This window comes from Arachis hypogaea, chromosome 16 (assembly GCF_003086295.3).
Source record: "Arachis hypogaea cultivar Tifrunner chromosome 16, arahy.Tifrunner.gnm2.J5K5, whole genome shotgun sequence".
NCBI classification, from domain to species: domain Eukaryota; kingdom Viridiplantae; phylum Streptophyta; class Magnoliopsida; order Fabales; family Fabaceae; genus Arachis; species Arachis hypogaea.
Window position 1 is genome coordinate 122,510,806 of NC_092051.1, and position 20,215 is coordinate 122,531,020.

At 33.9% G+C, this 20,215-nt stretch overlaps 1 protein-coding gene across 1 annotated transcript; it reads left to right on the plus strand.

The window, feature by feature from the left end:
* Nucleotides 1-12,796: 12,796 nt before the first annotated feature.
* Nucleotides 12,797-17,727, plus strand: LOC112757456 (protein FAR1-RELATED SEQUENCE 5-like). The gene is made up of 6 exons (XM_025806039.1): nt 12,797-13,658; nt 13,761-14,047; nt 16,363-16,422; nt 16,908-17,018; nt 17,384-17,508; nt 17,595-17,727. Exons 1-6 carry the CDS (start codon nt 12,797-12,799, stop codon nt 17,725-17,727), a joined length of 1,578 nt encoding a protein of 525 aa, XP_025661824.1.
* The last annotated feature ends 2,488 nt before the right edge of the window (nt 17,728-20,215 follow it).

The following is a 20,215-nucleotide window of genomic DNA, read 5'->3' on the forward strand; positions in this document are numbered from 1 at the left end:
AGTCAGGAAAAAGAGTACACTAGGGAGCAAGGTTCACTTTCTAGCTGTAGTATCTCTTCATGTTGCATGCATGCTACGACTTAGGGAGCTCGTTCCCTTGTAAGTTGGACACTTTGTAGTAACCTTTTCCCAAGACTTCAATGATCTTATAAGGTCCTTTCCAATTTGCAGCCAACTTTCCTTCGCCCAACCTTTACATTCCGATGTCATTCCTGGTCAGTATGAGGTCGTTCATGGCGAAGCTTCTTCTAATGACTTTCTTGTTGTACCTTGTGGACATCATTTGTTTTAATGCTTCCTCCCTTACCTAAACTTGCTCTTGAATTTCTGAAAGGAGGTCGAGCTCTTCCTTTTTATCTTGGATATTTTCCACTTCGCTGTAAAACCTTACTCTTGGGCTTTCTTCGTTTACTTCAATAGGAATCATAATTTCTATGCCATAAGAAAGTCGGAATGGAGATTCGCCCATTGTAGAGTGGAGAGTTGTCCGAGATGCCGATAGAACTTAGGAGAGTTTCTCGGCCCATGCTCCTTTTGTATCTTGTAGTCTTCTTTTGAGCTCTGCCAATATGACTTTATTCGCAGCTTCTGCTTGTCCATTAGCCTCAAGGTTCTCTACCAATGTGAATTGGTGTTTAACCTTGAAGCTTGCCACCAAGTTTCTGAAGGTCGAGTAAGTGAATTGAGTACCATTGTTCGTAGTGATGGAATACAGGACTCCAAACCGGGTGACAATGTTCTTGTAGAGGAATCTCCGACTTCTTTGGGCCGTTATGGTTGCCAAAGGTTCTGTCTCAATCCACTTAGTGAAATAGTTAATCCCAACTATGTGGTATTTTACCTACTCGAGTGCTTGAGGAAATGGTTCGAGTAAGTCCAAATCCTATTTTGCAAAAGGTCATGGTGAGGTGACACTGATGAGTTCTTCTGGTAGTACCACATGGAAATTGGCGTGCATTTGGCAGGGCGGACACTTTTTGACAAAGTCGGCCGCTTTCCTTTGCAAGGTCGGCCAAAAGAAGCCAGCTCATAATACCTTCTTAGCTAGTGATCGTGCTCCTAGGTAATTTCGACAGATGCCACTATGGACTTCTTCTAGGACCTCTTTAGTCTTGGAGGTCGGGACGCACTTCAATAAGGGTGTAGATATTCTTCTTCTATAGAGGACGTTGTGGACCAGCTTATAGTTTTGTGCTTCCCTTATGAGTCTTTTTGCTTCCCTTTCTTCTTTAAGGATAATATTGAATTTAAGATATTCGATAATAGAAGTCATCCAACCCAAGTTTAGTTTAAAGATTGTCAGAGTGTCTAACTTGTCGACTTCTTTGGCCACTAATAGCGTGTGGAAAGTTTTCTGAAGCAGATTTTTGTTTCCTGGAATCCGATTTGTTCTAATTTTTTTCTAAGTACATCTTCATGTTAGGATCTTTGGCTTAGTAATCCCATTTATCTGAGAGGTTATTACTTGGGAGTCCTTAAACACTGTGACCTTTGATGCTCCGACCTCTTTGTCTAGCCTTAAGCTAGCAAGCATGGCTTCATACTCGGCTTGATTATTAGAGGTTGGAAAATTTTAACTAAATCTCTACCCAGTTCTTTCCTCATTCTCAAGAATGATTCCTGCACTACTACCAGCTTTATTTGATGATCTATCCACATACAGATTCCAAGTTGTAGTGCTTCCTTGTTGTTCGATGGTGTATTTGGCTAAGAAGTTAGCCACGTATTGACATTTGATGGCCTTACGAGCTTCATACTTAAGGTCCAACTCATATAATTCTATAGTCTATTGTAGCAGCCGACCTCCAATATCCGTCTTTTAGAGGATGTGCTTCATAAGTTGGTTAGTTTGAACTCGGTTGGTATAGGCTTAGAAGTAAGGTCGGAGTCTTCTGGAATAAATGGTTGTCTCAAGAATTTTTTGAAGTCTTGAAAGGCTTGCTCACATTCTTGATTCTACTGAAATTGATGTCCCTTTTTGAGGATGGAAAATAAAGGTAGGAATTTCAAATTCGACTCAACCAAGAATCTGGACAGGGCTGTCATCCTGCCATTTAGCTGTTGGACCTCTATTAAACAGGTCAGACTTTTTATTTCTATGATGGCCCTACATTTGTCTGGGTTGGCTTCAATACCTCTTTGAGTGAGTATGAATCCCAAGAACTTCCTTGCTTCTACTGCAAAGGTGCACTTTGTGGGATTTAATCTACCATGTGCTGCCTTATTGTGTCAAACACCTCTGTCAGGTCGAACAACAGATTAGTTTCTTCTCTTATTTTGACAAGCATATCGTCTACATAGACTTCCATCATCTTTCTGAGGTGAGAGAAAAATACATTGTTCATTAATCGTTGATATGTGGCTTCAACTTTTTTCAACCCAAATGGCATTACCACATAACAATAGTTTGCTTTGAGAGTAAGAAAAGAGGTCTTTTCCTGATCTAGCTTATACAATCCCGAATATGCATCCATAAAGGACAAGTACTTATAACCCAAAGCCAAATCTACTAGAGCATTGATACTGGGGAGGGGATAAGGATCCTTGGGACAGGCTTTGTTGAGGTCAGTATAGTCGATACACATCCTCCACTTTCCGTTCTATTTCTTTACGAGTACCACGTTAGCAAGCCATAACGAGTGTTTTACCTCCCTTATGAATTTGGCTTCCAAAAGTGCTCAGAATTGCTCTTCTACGATTTCTGCCCTTTCAGGGCTAAGCTTTCGTCATTTCTTTTGGACAGGTCATGAGCCCGAGTAAACAGAAAGTTTGTGACTCATGAGGTCAGAGTGGATCCCTGACATGTCAGAAGCTTTCCAGACAAAGAAGTTGGAGTTTTCCGTAGGAGCTTAATGAAGTATTGTTTTAGCTATTCTTCCAAGTTAGCCCCTACATTAGTTATTTTTTTGATCTCGTCCCCATTTTGGACCTCCTCAATCTTTCTTTTAGGTTGGGGTCTCAATTCCTCATGAACTTTGACACTTCCGAGTTCTATGGTGTTGACTTATTTTCCTTTCATATGCCATCATAGGTTTAGACTTTCATTGTAGCATCTTCTTGCCAGTTTTTGGTCCCCCCCCCCCCTTACAATGGCTATCCCTTCAAGAATAGGGAACTTCATACATAAGTAAAGGGTCAAAACTACTGCAGCAAGTCGATTTAGTGTAGTCCGACCTATTAGGGCGTTGTAAGTTAATGCTACGTCGACCGATATGTAGTCTATGCTCAAGGTTTTTTATTTTGGGCCCTTTCCAAAGGTGGTGTAAAGACAAATAAACCCTAAAGGTCGAATCAAAGTAACTCCCAGACCAAAGAGGGTATCTGGGTATGCTCTCAAATTTTTTTCCTCTAGGTCCAACTTATTAAAAGCTGGTTTGAACAGGATGTATGCTGAGCTTCCTTGATCTACCAGAATTCTGTGAAGGTTTCCATTTGCAAGTATCATTGTGATTACAACAGGGTCATCATGTCTAGGTGCTACCCCTTGGACATTCTCTTTCGTGAAGGTGATGACAGGTAGATCGGGCGTCTCAGCTTCCTCACTGACCTGGTAGACTTCTTTCAAATATCTCTTGAGGGAGGATTTAGTTACTCATCCACCTGCGAATCCTTCAACAATTATATGGATGTGCCTCTCAGGAGATCGTGGTGGTCGATCTCAGCGAAACCTATTTTCTTCATCTCTTTTCCTCTTGCCTTTATCATCCGACCTGTCTGTTAAATACCTGTCCAACCGACCTTTCCTAACAAATTTTTCAAACACATTTTTTAAATTGTAGCAATCATTAGTGAAATTAGTGTAGATTTTGTGGTATTTGTAGTAGTCTGACCGATTTCCACCTTTCTTGTTTTTGATTGGCTTGGGAAGTGGAATCGTTTCTGGATGATAGATCTCTCTGTAGACGTCAACAAGAGACACTGGCAACGGAGAGTATTTGCGATACCTTTGAATTTTTTCCAAGCTATATTCTTCCATTTTCTTTGATTCTTTCTCTTTGTCTCGAGCTGGATATTGATTGTATTGTCTCGGAGCAGGTTTCCTTAAACTAGTTATTTCTTTCATATTGATGTATTTCTCGACTCGCTCTTGCACCTCATACAAAGAGGTTGGGTGCTTCTTTGATATGAATTGGGACAAAGGTCCTTCTCTGAGACCATTGACTAGTCCCATGATGACCGCTTTGGTAGGTAGGTTCTGAATCTCCAAACATGCTTTGTTGAATCTTTTCATATAAACTCGTAGAGATTTTCCAACTTCTTGCTTTACTCCTAGTAGGCTTGGCGAATGCTTGACCTTATCCTTTTGGATGGAAAATCGAGTAAGGAAGCTTCTTGCCAAATCATCGAAGCACGTGACCGATCTAGGTGGTAAATAACTAAGGGTGTCAAGGGTATTTATAAGTGTAGATATAGAATCAAATAACTACCTTTTGAGTACTCCCTCCTTTGATGGTGGGTTGGTTACTCCTTTTTGGTAGGGAGATTGTTGAAATACCCTTTCTAGATAAATAAGAGTGATAGTAGAGGTTGATTGCCTAATTAAATAAGCAAAGATGAATTCATGTTGTTATGTCCGACCTCTATAAGATCGGGTTACTGTTGGTCTGAATAACACCACTACAAGAATATGGCCGATTAGCTACCACAAAAAGAGTCATAAAATCATCGCTAATCTGACGCAAAACATAATTTGTGATGGATTAGCTGCCGCCTAGAAACTAATACTTTCCTCGCTAATTACAAGTCGCAGATCAGTGAGGCAAACACAACAGTCGCTAATTCATCGGAAAGTTTTTTAGCTACCGAATAGATACCGCAAATCCATTACTATAGTAAAAGCTAATTCCATAGAAGAAATAAACTAAACGGTAGTCGCTAATTAGCGACAAACTCTATCGTAGCAGACTCGTTGCTAAATGGAAGCCAACTTCGTAGATGAAATAGAATGCTTAGTTGACACTAATTTAGTGAGGAATTTTTCCGAACCTAACTCGTCGCAAGTTCTTCGCTAATATGATCGCAAATCTGTAACATTTTGTAGTAAATCTATAGCTAATCTTTGAAAATCCTTAATTAAATTTGTAGGAATGTTGTCACTAAACTAAAGCTATTCGAAATGAGAAAATAGAGCTATAAAATAGTCGCTAATTTGCTAGAAAATAATATGTAGTCAATTAGTTGCAATACTATCGCAAAATGTCATCGCAAATTCCTTTTAAATAGGTAACAAATCTATAGGTATCTCACAAATATTTCAGTCGCAATAGAGTCTTTAATTTGTCACCATCATCAACAGCAAGTATGTCGCTAATTTTTCTAGAATATTAGTTAGGATTCTAATTTTGTCACTATACTAAAATAAACATCATATTATTTTTTTATTTTAGTGATTGAACTAAGATTATAATGCATACAAATAAAATTAGTTCATCAAAATTATACATATTTAAAAAAAATAAAACCCAACATATTTATTAAAATGAAACTCTAATGTAACATCTTCAACGTAGGCACTTCACAAATAAAATACCAAAACAAGCTAAATCTAACAATATCAGTAACTATAAAAATCAATCCAAATAATTATTATCAACTAAGTAAACTACCAATAAAAGTAACAATAACTTCTATAAAACCCGAAAATGAAACAAATTGCCCAATCAATTATCTATCAAACAAATAAACTACCTAAATAAGCTAAGCCTAACAAAATGCATTAACATAAGCCACCTAATCAATATTATTGCCAACAAAATCACTCTAATGGTCCTTTTCTTTGGGGAATCTTGGAATCTTAGAAAGGAGAGATAGTAGATTACTCTGTATAACTTCATTTACAACACTAGATAACACTGCATTTATAGCACTAGGCAATGCTTCTTTAATAGCTTCAGTGATGTCCACTTGTGAGATAGGTTTGACTGTAGAAACACCTGTATCTTCTAGTAATTGCACATCTCTATGATCACAAATACCAATATCTAGACTGTGGCCTAACCCATGAACTTGTCCTTTCTTGTTGGTTCCTGCAACTTCTGTCCACACGTCAGGATCAACTTTAAGTTGATCTAATAAATCTTCTCCATATTTTTGTGATATTGCCTCTCCATATAAGTCCTACAGCAGAAAAATAAGGACATATTATTAAGAAAACTGAAAGTAAATTATACTACAAAATTAAAGACACTTACAATAATTTTCTTAGATACTTCAAAAACATATTCTCCACTTTTTTTTTCTTATGAACATCATCATATACTTCAAGGAAAGACACACGACGCTTCAACCTAGCTTCCTGTAATAATATTTAATATACTATCATAAATCATTTGAGATAGAAAATATCTTTCTTTATACCTTTCTTCTCTTGTGTTCACCAAAACTAATAGACCCTACAGTGTGTAGTTTATGAGTAGGCATAGCAGCCCTATTTTTTTTTGACCAGCCACAAATTTGTTTTTCCACTTTGAATCTAATCAGTGATCAACTAAGCTATTCCAAACATCAACGTTCATTGCTTTAGGTCCATGACCCTTAATGTCAACAATACTAGTTGAGTTTGCCTCCTTAAAAGCTCTTTCTCTTGCTCTTTTCAAAATATCATGATAGTGGTTAAGTATTGTCCTATTCCAAACAGTTTTTGTCATAGCCTTATCATAATTTGATGCAAATTCATGTTTTTCCTAAATTTAAAGATTGAAAGACTTAGTGTGTGTTTGGATTAATAAAATTGATTTTGCAAACTTGATTTTGATGAAAAGTAAGTTTGTGTTAACGTTATTTATGTTTGGCAATCTTTATATCAAAATGGATTATAGTAAAATAAATATTGTTTGGATTATGCTACTCAAAATCACTTTTTAGATGAAAAATTACTAAAAGAGACATCAATTTAAATAATTTTTTATATTATCCTATCATTTTACTTTAGATATTTGAATAGATCTTATTAATTCATTTCATAATAAAATTAATATTTACTTACTAAATTAACATAACATATAAAAGTTGTCAAAATATATTTTAATAATAAAAACACTAATAAAATACATAAAAAATAATATTTTATACAAAATTAGTATATAAGAACTTTATTATTTCTACTGCATGTGATTAATAATTTGATCTCTAATCGAGTCTCGAATACGGTCCATTTCTGCAGAAGAGCTAATGATTAAAGTTTGATCTGAGCTTTCACCAACATAATTATTATCTTCTCCATCAAGAATGTTTGCATGTTCATATTGATTAAATTCAGTATCTGTTTCAGAATGTCTTCTAATAAAATTATGAATAGCCATTGTTGCACACACTAGTTGCACTTAAATTTCAATTTTGAACTTGGGCATGTGTCACAAGATAGCAAATCTATTTTTCCACACTCCAAAAGTCCTTTCTATTGTGCATCTTAAACTTGAGTAATAATAATTAAACACTTCATTATGATTTGTAAATCTAGAAGAACGCCTAAAATCTACAAGATGATAGCGCTCACATTTATATGGACCAATATATCCTTTCGGTGTTGGATAACCGGCATCTACCAAATAATATTTATCTAATAAACAATAAAATTAGTTACATGATAACCAAGTAAATATAGCTTATTTGTAAGAAAATGATAAAAATTAACCTGGAGGTGGATGCGAAAAATTCATAGTAGGAGTTGTAATAGCATTGTCAAATACACGAGCATCATGCGCAATGCCTTTCCATCCAGGTAAAGCAAAAATAAAGCACATGTCTCAATCACATACAGTCATTATATTTTATGTTAGATATCCTTTTCTTCCAATAAATTTGGGTTGATCACTTGGGCTAACTACACATGGGATATGAGTACCATCAATTGCTCCTATAGCATTTTTAAAAAATGGCCAATATCGTTGGTCGTTTTTTATTTTGCTATGAACATTTTGAAACCTAGGATCGGATGGCTTAATATATTTAATAGATAATCTCAAGTAAGCAACCAATACCTCATGAAAATGTCTACTTATGGTCTCTCCAGAATGTTGAAATCTTTCTTGTATCATCCTATTACTCACTCCATGACCAACTGTATTTAAGAACATTGCAACCATTTCCTGAACTCCCATTTGCCTTGTACATTTTAATCCTTGTTCAACTAATTCATCACAAAATTAAAAAAAATATATGTTTTTCCATCTGAAACATTTCATAACAACGAATGTTATGACCACATAAAATTTCTTGCACCCATAAATAACCTATTTATTCACTAGTTCTGCATGGTTTTTTGCATAGATAATTGACTGCATATTGACCAATCAATGCAAAAATATTTTCAATATCATCTGTATCTTCTTCTATAATAGAAAGTAATTTTGATTCTTCATGTTATTCTTTTTCATATTCTTCAAACAAATACTCCATGTTCATTCTAACTTAATTAACAAAAATTAAGTCCTACATAGAAATATAAATAAATTCTTATGAACATAACAATACCAAACTAAGAAATAAATTGTATATAATAAGAATAATAATTAAGTACCACAAGCAATATATTATAAAATGATACATAAGCAACACACAAATTTTTTCTGTTGTCTTATCCTAGCGTAACAAAAAAATCATGGCCAAATTAAAATGGAGTACAATAATAACTTAATTAGTTTTGCATGAAAGTCACAAAAAAATTAGTGGGTTAAGTTCGATTTTGGTCCCCAACGTAGAGGTCGAAAATCGGAATCGTCCCTAACTTTTTTTTTGCTACAAAATAGTCCCCAAAGTTTCAGTTTGTTTTAAAACCGTCCTTTTTACCAATTTTTTTATTACCAAATTACCCCTCATTAAAAAAATTATAAAATAAAATAAAATAAATAAAAAACAAATAAAAAAAAGGAAAGAAAGGGTACAGAGAAGCGGGGGTGGGGAGAGAAAGAAAGGGGGGGTTGGGGCGCGACAAGGGGGGGAGGGAGGAGGGGGGAGAGAATGGGGACGAACTCACCGTCGCACCGCCACTGTCCACCCGCCGCCGCCGCCTCTTCTTCTTTTTCTTCTTCTTCTTCCGCCATACCCGCCGCACCACCGCCCGCCGCCTCTTCTTCTTCTTCTTCTTCTTCTTCTTCTTCTTCTTCCGCCATACCCGCTGCACCACCGTCCGCCGCAGCCTCCCCTGCTTCACCACCGCCATACCCGCCGCTTCTTCTTCTTCTTCTTCTTCTTCTTCTTCTTCTTCTTCTTCTTCTTCTTCTTCTTCTTCTTCTTCTTCTTCTTCTTCTTCTTCTTACCACTGACCCCACCGCCGCCCACCGCCTGCCGCTTCTTCTTCTTCTTCTGTGAATTCTGTGAATTGGATTTTTTGTGAAATTTCTGAATTTTTTGTGAAATTTGTTGTGGAACATTGTTGTTGTTGAAATTTGAATTTGGAGTATTATTTTTGCTGATTCTAGGTTCTTGATGATGATGATGATTTTCTGAGTTGAGTACTTGTTTGTCTGAGTTTGAGTTCTGGATCTGAGTTCTGGGTTCGGTTCTGATGAGGATGACGATGATGATGTTAATTTTCTAAGTTTTGGTTGGTGTGATGCAGATGGTGATTGAGTGGCAGTGGGTGGAGGGTGGTGGTGGTGGTTCTGGTTCTGAGTTCTTATGATTCCATGATGATGATGATGATGATGATGATGGTGATGGTGGTAGGTGGTGGGTGGTGGTGGGTGTGGTGGTGGTGGTGCTTATGCTTGTGTTTCTGTTGGTGCTTTCATGATTTTGGGGAAGAAGGGATAGGGCCATTTCGGTCCGAAGGATGGTTTTAAAACAAACTGAAACTTTGGGGACCATTTTGTAGCAAAAAAAAGTTAAGGACGATTCCGATTTTCGACCTCTACGTTGGGACCAAAATCGAACTTAACCCAAAATTAGTTTTGCATGAATGGTAATGGATTATATGCTGCATGTTTGAGCCAGTCCAACAATTTTGCTCATATCCTTTTAAGGATACAAACATTTATCTAGCAGGTTTAAACATCATTAATTGATAACAACGACTATGGAAATTGAGATCACTAGTGATCATTTTTATCTTTTAAATCTCAGTCATTACATCCCCAATAGATGCACCAGGTACTAGAAATATGGATACAATAGTTGAGCATGATTAGATGCACGAGCAATTCTACTTATTGCATCTGCAATTTGCTTTGAAGCAGGTACTTTAAAATTTTTCTTCTTTTTGAGAAGAGCTAAGATTTATGTGTTGAAATTCAGTACTAACTCCTACACTAGCACCTATACCTTCTTCACTATCTCCAAAATATTCTTCTATATCAGCATGACCTTTCTCAAAGTATGGTCGATATCCATCACCATCTGCTTCTATACTTCTAGGTAACATACCAGATGAGGGAGTCCAAGCAGATTTGCCATCGACCATAACATCCTTAAATAATATAGTTAACTCATCTTTAAAAGGAAGTCCTTTATTTCTAAATTTTTCATATAAGGGATTTTCCTGCATGTGTACAACTAATCAACACAAGATTTATTACCAAAATTAAAGTTAAAATTTTGGCTTTAATAATAAGTTACTACGTACCAATTATTTTCTCTCCTACCATTCATTTGGTGCATCAACAGTGTGTTTAGTATAATCCCATCCTAAACCTGTTTCTTTGCCAAACAGATTGTACCATACTGACCATTCCTTCTTAAGATTGTTCCACTTATTTTTTAATTGAGTCTTATCATATTGTTTACTGGTTTTTTCGTTAAATTGAGATAAAGTATCCTTCCAACCTTTTTTTGTAAGAGTGGTTTCATTACGTTGCATTTAGCAACTTGATCCAAGCATGCTTGGATAAATTATTTAGTGGTCTCCATGTCTCATGCTGCTTTTGTCTTTAGAGATTCATTGTTACTCATTATTCTATTACAAAATAAAATATGAATTATATATATATAATCAAATATGTTACATTTTTTCTTAAATTTTAAGTAATAACGTGAGAATATTAATTTAATATTACTTTTATACCGTACTCTTATTCTAACACTTTCAATAATTTTATTCTTATAAGACTTTTTTAAATCCAACCTTTATGATTTTATTATTACTTATGAATAATTTTTTATTTAATTTATCTTTTTTAATGAGATCAATCAATCTATATTATAAAAAAGTTACAATAAAACATAGTATATGAGAATTATAATTATAAAGTTTACATAGCCAAATAAAAAATAAAAAATTTCAACCAAAACAAAAATAAAGTATAATGAAAAATATAAAAAGAGAACTCATGTACATAAAAAATCAACAATATATATCATATGAATAAAAAAATACAATAAAAGATAAAAAAAATTATGTGAACTATATCAAATAAGAAAAATAAAATAAACTTCGTATGAGATTAACCACGGTGCATAAAAAAGAGAAAAAATAAAATTCATATGAATAAGAAATAATAAGAATACCAACAAAATGAATAACATACTTGAGAGATTAGAACACTGAAAAAATATAAAAAAGGTTAATGATAAAAATAAGTAAAAAATAAAAATGAACAAAGCCAAATAAAAATGAACAAAGCCAAATAAAAATAAAAAAGACACTCTAAATATTAAACATAAAAGAAAAAAAAATAAGAAATAATAATATACATGAAAAAGCATAACACTAAAAAAATTAATATAAAAAATATTTATCATATAAATAAAATAAATATAACAAAAAATAAAAATATGAAAGAAAGTACGTACTATACGTTCTATAATGTCAAATAAAAAGAAAATGTTCTATAATCTTTTTAGTACCGTTATTACTCTTTTATTTATATCATTTTGGAATACACGGTAAGAAGTACAATAAAAATAAATAAAAAATAAAAAATAATTCATACAAACACAGTATATAATAATTACAACCAACAACATGTATCATATGAACAAAAAAATTACAATAAGAAGTAAATAAAATTCATATGAATAAAATAAAATAAAATAAATTATACACAACACAAATATAATACAATAAAGGATAGAAAAAAATTATATAAAAAAATAAAAATATCATAAAAATTAATAAAAATAAAAATTTATATCAACAATAGTTGTCATATGAATAAAAAAATACAATAAAAATAAAACAGAACACTAAAAAATAACATCAAAATACTAAAAAAATAATATAAAAAATATTTATCATATAAATAAAAAATACAATAAAAAACATAAAAATCAAAATATGAAAGAGAGTACTAAAAATAATAAAAAATTAAATTTTTTACCTTGGCAGTGATTGAAACAGATCTGAAAGATTTTGATGAAAAAAAAATTAGAACGAAGAACATACACAAAAAATGAATGAAGAACTACTGTGAGAGGTTATGGTTACTTGCATCCTTTTTATAGAAGAGAATGGAGGTTAGGGTTGGTAGAAAAGGAATAAATTTCTCAACAAGAAGAGCTAGTTTGTGACCAAGATATGATGGATGAACAGAATGAATTCGACCAAGATTTCAGAGATGAATTTACTGAGGGAGCGTATTTTTCTGAATCTGATCCGTCAGAAGATACCCTTGAAGCTGCTTATGTGGTTGACTCCTTCCAAGACATTACAACTTTGAATTTCAGTGAAAATTGTGTAGAAGAAATTGGTAAATATCACTTTTCTACTTTGCAGCTTGCATTTCATTTTTATCTGAAGAACTCAAAGTAGAAGGGTTTTAGTGCAAGGAAAAGTAAGACTTTCAAGAATAGTATTGGTGAGATTTACAAACAAAAGTTTGTATGTCATAGACAAGGATTTAGGGAGGAGAAGTATTACACGATGAAAAAAAGGAAGAAAGAGCCTAGATTGGAAATAAGAACTGGATATGAAGCCCGAATGGATGTTAAATTTGTACCTGAAACTCGAAGGTGGCATATCTTTTATTTCTCTAACGAACACAACTATGATCTATTGGATACACAATTCAGTGCTATGTTGCCTGCCCACAGAAAAATTTCAGAGGCAGATATTATGCAAATGATGAACATGCTAAAGTCCGGGATTAGCACTTCACAGATATTTGGTCTTCCAGCTAGTCAAGCAGGCGGGTATAAATTTGTCGGCTATGGTCCCAGAGATATGTACAATGAAATTGCTCGGCAAAGGCGTCAAGTTCCTGGTGATGCAGCACAGGTGTTGAAGAAGTTGGAGGATATGCAGTTGAAGGATCCACAATTATATTTCAATGCATGTTATGATTCAAGAGATTTGTTACGTAACTTGTTCTGGTCTGATGGGATTAGCCAACTAGACTACCAACTCTTTGGGGACGTTATTGCTTTTGATGCTACGTATAAAAAGAACAAGTATAGTTGTCCATTAGTCATATTCAGCGAGGTTAACCACCACAACCAAACAATTGTTTTTGCTGCTGCCCTAATTGTGGACGAAACTACTGATACATATATTTGGCTCCTTCGTCAGCTCATGTTTGTAATGAAGGGTAAGACCCCAACCTCAATAATAATTTATGGGGCCATGGCGATTAGTAATGCGATAAGAGATGTATTTCCCGAAGTCAGACATAGATTATGCACTTGGTACCTTATTCGAAATGCGACTAGCAATGTTGGAAATCCATCGTTTACATCTAAATTCAGGAAAATCATGTTGGGAGACTACGAGATTCCCGTGTTTAAGCGTAAGTGGGTTTAGCTTGTTGAAAAATTTGGCCTTGAGGATAAGCCGTGGGTGAACAACATGTATAAAGAGAAGCATATGTAGGCTACTGCATATATAACAGGTAAGTTTTTTGCTGGCTTTAGAACTACCTCAAGATGTGAAGGTCTACACTCAGTTGTGGTAAGGTATGTGGGGTCGCGGTATGATTTGACAAGTTTTGTAGAGCATTTTCAAAGGTGTGTTGCACACTTGCGCTTTAAAGAATTTAATGCTAATTATGAATCTACACCTGGGGTGCCCGTCATGCAGACCTGTATAGAGCTGCTAGAGAGATTTGCTGCTGAGGCATACACTCATGAGACATTTCTATTGTTTCGGCCATTTCTTTCTAGAGCTGGATCAATGCAGGTGCTAAACATAGAGAATAATGATAATTGCTCGAAGTACATTGTGTATAAGCATGGGAGGCCCGATTTTTTGTGGACCCTTGAATTTCGTCAAGAAGAAATGATTTTCATGTGTTCTTGTTTAAGAATGAAGTCATTTGGAATTCCTTGCGAACATATTGTGAAATTTCTAGTTCACAGAGACATTTGTGTGATTCACCGATCATTAGTGTTTGATTGATGGACAAAGAAGGTGAAATCAGTACTCAATGATGCAAGTGTGGTCACCAGGGATGCTAGGAGTATGCATGGGCCGGGTGAAACTGGGTTTGATGTGACCCAGACCCGACCCAAAATATATAACGGGTCTATTTATTAGACCCGAACCTGGCCCTAGACCCGATGAAACCTATACACTTTCGGGCCACGATTATACAGGGTGAAAACCGGGCCGTTAACATTATATTACCTTGATACCTTCTTATAAGCTAGCATGTGAAAATATCTAAATTTTCAAGACTCCAACCATTATTTGACATGGTAAAATTCACTTAGAAACATATAACAAGAACCAACTCTTCTCTAAAATTAAAGTATAACTATAATCAATACTAATATTGTCTAATAACACCAAATATTTAAATCAATATAAATAACACAATATTATGCATTAGTCTAAAATCTTATGCATTTTAAACATAAAACATTAACTTATAGTTTTATAATAACTAATAACATAAAATATTAAGGTTTACAATACTTAAATTCCACATAAGAATAGCCATCATCCATTACTAATGACACAAAATATTAATTGTGTATGATGATCGGGCCACCGGGCCGAGTTTGGGTGACCCGAGGCATGGCCCGGACCCGACCCGAATAATGACCGGGTCTATTTTTTAGACCATTATCCGGCCCTAGACCCGATAAAATCACACCAAATTAGCCCCTAAAGTGTTCGGGGCCGGGCCGGGCCATGCACACCCGTAAGGGATGCTGTTGTTATTAGTCGTCAAAGTGCCTTGATGGAGTTTTCTAAACAATTGGCTGCTGTTGCTGCTAAATTCCCAGAGAGATTTGAAGAGACACGTGACATTATTATGGGGTTGTACTCATCTTACAAGGTTGTAGACGAAGGCACTAATCAGCCTTAGTCAGGTGTAGCTAAAAGTAGCAATCCGTATGTGCATCAAACCGATATAGGCTCAGGACAATCATCTAAGAAGAAGCGACAATGTTGTAGTATTTGTCAAATGGAATGACATAAGAAGACAACATGTCCTTGGCAAAAGGACATTGACAACAACGTTATAGAAAATAAAGCTAATGGTTCAGATAATGGCGACATGTATACCGAACCGACGGCTGATTTAGATAGTGATAATTAGCAACCTCCTTGAACTTAATATTTTTGCGTAGAGAATCACTTATAGTGCTTATATTTTTTTTTAACTATATTAACGAAATTTTCTATATTCTTCCAATATTCGTGCTTATGTTTTTTAGATGAAATAATTGTCAAATAAATCTTGGTTAGACAATAATAAATTAATAATTTATTTAATTCATAGAATTATTAATTTATATAATTATTCTTAATAAAAATTTTACAAAAATTATTGGCATTGACAAACTGGAAGAACCAATGTCGTTTTGCGTTTTGTATTAAAAGAAAAATGGGAAAGCGAGACCTCTAGCAACCTCCTTCTTCTCTCAATTCTCACCCTCTCAAATGAAGCTCTTTTCCCCCCAAAAAACCCTAACAGTAGCCTTCATCGCTGCTGGATAGAGGAAGACACTGTCGCTGTCCATCACGCCGTTATCGTTCCTCAACTATCCAAAACCCATGTTCATTTCAACTCCTCTCAACTCTCACTCTCTCAAACGAAGCTCTCTTCCCCCAAAAAAAACACTAGCTTATCCGCCGCAAGGAGGGGGACATTATCACCGTCCATTGCGCCGTCGTCGTTCTTGAGCCCTCCAATCCTATTCACTCCAATCGCACTTCTTCGTCAAACTCGGTCTCTCTCACTCAAGCCAAGCAAGAAACACAAACACCCCCTTCTTCGTCAAAATCTGGTGTTGGTCCAACTTTGAATTGCTCTGCATTTCAAAACCTAGGTCAAAATTGCCCCTAGGGTTTAGAGGAAAAGCCCTAATTTGGTGGATGCAATGGAATCTGTAAAGCTTGCTGATTTTGAATTGGCAAAGGTGAAAATCTTCCTCAGTTTATACTTCACTGTTTAGTTTGTTATTTTGTTTCTTTGTTATTTCAATTTCAGTTGATTCAGTTGCTTTACATATTAATTTTCTTATACTGCTTTATTAATTCAGGCAACCAAATTGAACAACATTAAATCATGCAGGGGGACATTATTGTGGATGGTTCCTGAGGTTTGAACTCTCTTGATTCTTCAATTAGTTTGCTTAATTGCTGGATGAACAGCTCTAGGTTGAATTTCCATTTTTCTTCAGCTGTGGACCAAACGCAGAAGAAATATATTTGTCAGATAGTTATCGAGAGCTGCTTGCATTTTACATGAATGCTTACTTTTCTTATTTGAGAAGCTTAAGCAATGAAACTATGCATGTTGGAAGAGTAGCAGATTTTTTGTTCATACAGTCTCTTATCCGTATAGAAAGGCATAATTTTACACTCCCAAGAAGTTTTTTGGATAACTTAGCTATGGGTCATCTTCTTTTGGATGAGTGTCTATTGTTGTATTAAATTCTTACTTTCCTCTTATGTTTGAAGAGGAAAAATCCTTATGGATTTGAAACTAAAACTTTACCTTAAGCTTACCAAAATTTCTACATTGATTTATAGCTTTATAGTTTCTTGATAACATCATTATTGAATATGAGGCTGAAATATGCAGGCTGTGAAAAGAAAGAACCAAGGTTATGGGCTTCTAGCTGATATGTGGAGTTTGGAATGCACTGTACTGAAAATGTTAACAGGCAAACTTCCATATTTAGAGTTTGAAAGTGTATGTCATATTATTTCCCTTTCATTAAAGAGTTATAATATAATCAGTCTTTGCCTCTTCTTTTTTGTCTGAAGCAATTTTCATATTTTCAGTTTTGATTTTAGTTCCTATTTAATCTATTCCTATAAAGTTTGTTTTGGCCTCTTATTAGTAATTGAACAGTTCATGCTTATGCCTATTGATCAAAATTCTGAGCTCCAGATCTTATGTTGTAAATAACTACTATATTTTGTTGGGAGATATTGATGATTGCTATAGATATATAATAACATGAATATTTTCCATTAACTGATTAGTTGCATAACTGCATTTTTTTGCTATAGATTTTTATTAGTCTCTCAACTTTTGATTTCCTCTGACAACAGATGCAGGCATTATATAGAATTGGAAAAGATGAGTGTCCTTCTATGCCTGATTCTCTTTCAATGGGTGCCAGAAAAAGGCTTATGCTTCGGTGGGGTTTTTATGTGATTGCTAATATTCATCATGGGTGACATGGCTAGTCTCAATAGGATAATGTATATAAGGGTTGAATGGTAGATTTTTTTTAGTGTGAAATATTGATTGACGGTGTAGCTATTTTCTAATGCAACATGTATGCTTCTGCCTCAATATTCATGGTGATGAGGAGGAGGATCAAAAGCATGATGATATTGATTCCATGGATGAAGATGATGAAGCTACTCAAGAAGATTCTGTTGAATGGTAGTGGGAAATGGGGTGTATTTAATAAGTCTTGTCTTTTTGTCCCCTGAATATTTAATTAGGTGTTGTTAGATATATATAAAAATTAGTGTCAATGATGAGAACAAAGAAAAAAATCACTAAGTCTACAGAGTTCTATTTAATATTTGAAAGTGGTTTTGCAGCTGAGGATGCAGCTACAAAAATGCAGAAGAGGAGATCGATGGAGTTCTTAGATGGAAATGAAAGAAATACATTGTTTGTTATGTTAAATAAAATATTTTTCATTTTTTTCTCACTCAATTTTCTTATTCTTTTCCTATTTTCACTTCTAATTTTCAATATAACGATTAATCAAAATATCAAGGAATACGCTCTAATAATTATAGGATTTGAGGAAAAAAATTGTTTGAGTGTGATTATTGAATCCATTTGTCTTAGTAAACTTGTAATCTACAACTACTTTTGATGTTTGAACGGTTAACATAAACCATTGTAATAAATACCTCTAGTTAAATTTGCTAGTTTGTATTTGACAATTTCAATCACATTTGCATCAAGAATATTATAGTATCGGTTAATAGATTTCTTGTAATCTCTATTAGTGAAAATTTCTTATGATTTTGTCATTTTATACTTCAATAAATTTAACGTACACCTCACAAATATAAATAAGACTAAAATATGCCTTACAAATATAAGAGGATTTAAGGAAAAAAAACCCTTTGTGGCTTGAAAGATCATTTATCATATTAGTTCAAATCTTGAATATATGAAAACATAAAAATAGAATGCAAACAAATAAAAAAATGAATTTTTTTAAAATATATTACTTGTATAAAATAAAATATAATTCACAAGACATAATATTTGTATGGTATTGTTGCTGAAATAATAAATAAAAATGACATTACTTCATCATAAAAATATGAGTTTTTTAAACTAAAATATCTATATAGTGCATAGAAATACAAAAAAAAATTGTAAAAGCCAAAAAGCAAAAAATATATATTTAAGAAGTCATTGAAAAAAAAAACTAAAGAAGTACATCCACCAAACCTAACAAATAAATACTCAATAACCAAAGTATTATAATTTATCTAGATTACTACTATTATCTTTACATCTCATAGTTTGTGTGCATATTCCAAAACTCATTGGCCGACGCTATAATTCGTTACTTCTTCTGGTTGATCCGACTCTTGAGTAAATGCACAGCAGTTATCATGCGAATATCATGATCCTCAAGTTGGAATTTATTTATTATAAATTAGTACAAAAAATAGGGATTAAATATGAGAGATTTGTTTTGGCTGCTCACCTTATTGTTACCCGTTGGTTTAAACTCAAAAGTCATATCCATCCACTTCATTACCCAAGTTGCAGAGTTCCAGCTTGAACTATACATTGAGGCATATCTTCTACCCTTTTAATTTTGTAGTCATGAAATTGTTTATTATACTCTTGAATGCCATCATCCTTGTAAAAGTTCGACATGATAATGTGCTCCAGTACGTTTGCCTGATTTCAATTAACTAGTTAAAGATTAAAAATAAAATATCAACAAATAAACTTAAAAAAATTTATTGATAACACGTTCACGATAGTGAATTCTGTCATCATTAAAATGGGTGTCCAAGTGATAGATTGTGCAATCGTCAACCGAGATTACCATTTGATACCAGTGGTCACCCTCTTGAATAGAAACATATATCTAGACCATAAAATTTGTCCGTGAGTTATGTACGTTGATAAGGAAAAACTATATTCAACAAAGAATATCCTAAAAAAATCTTACAAATTTTAAATCAGCAATAAGTTGCATAAATTTATAAATAGGCATTGCATCTTCTGCTTTAAATGTATCTTGCTGAAGACATCCACCTAAAAATATTAATGTATTCATATAATTGTTAATACATGATAAATCATGGTTCTTTATTAGCATTATATTTATAACTTATAATCAGTAAAATTATCTTGATAGGTGTTATAAAATATACCACAAATCTCGATGGAAGTTGCCATGTTGTCTTGAAATTTATATCAGATTGCTCATCAGTGCATCTCAGTGACACTAATTCAAGAATCTGAACCATAATCCAAATATATTACTAGATTGTGCGGAAAAGCAAATCTAAATTAATTAATAGATGATTTGTGTACCTTATCAATAATGGGTCTGTCAGGTACGAAATGATCAAAGTCTGATCTAGTAGCTCTGATTGTGTCTGTTACCACAAGTTTTTCACTGTATTAATTAAAAACTAAAACACATTAGATGGGTCCTCATTGATCGACAACATGGATAATATCAAATTAACTTACGATGAATCTAGCGAGGCTGAAAATGCATATACACAGGCCTTTATCTGATCTTTCAAAAGACGCATGGTTGGAGTTGGCATAAATTCACACTTCATTAACAAGGTTTAACACAAAAGTATTAGTAATACTCATTGTAGACTAGATAGTTAATTAGCACTGCTCATAACAAACTAGATAATTAAAGA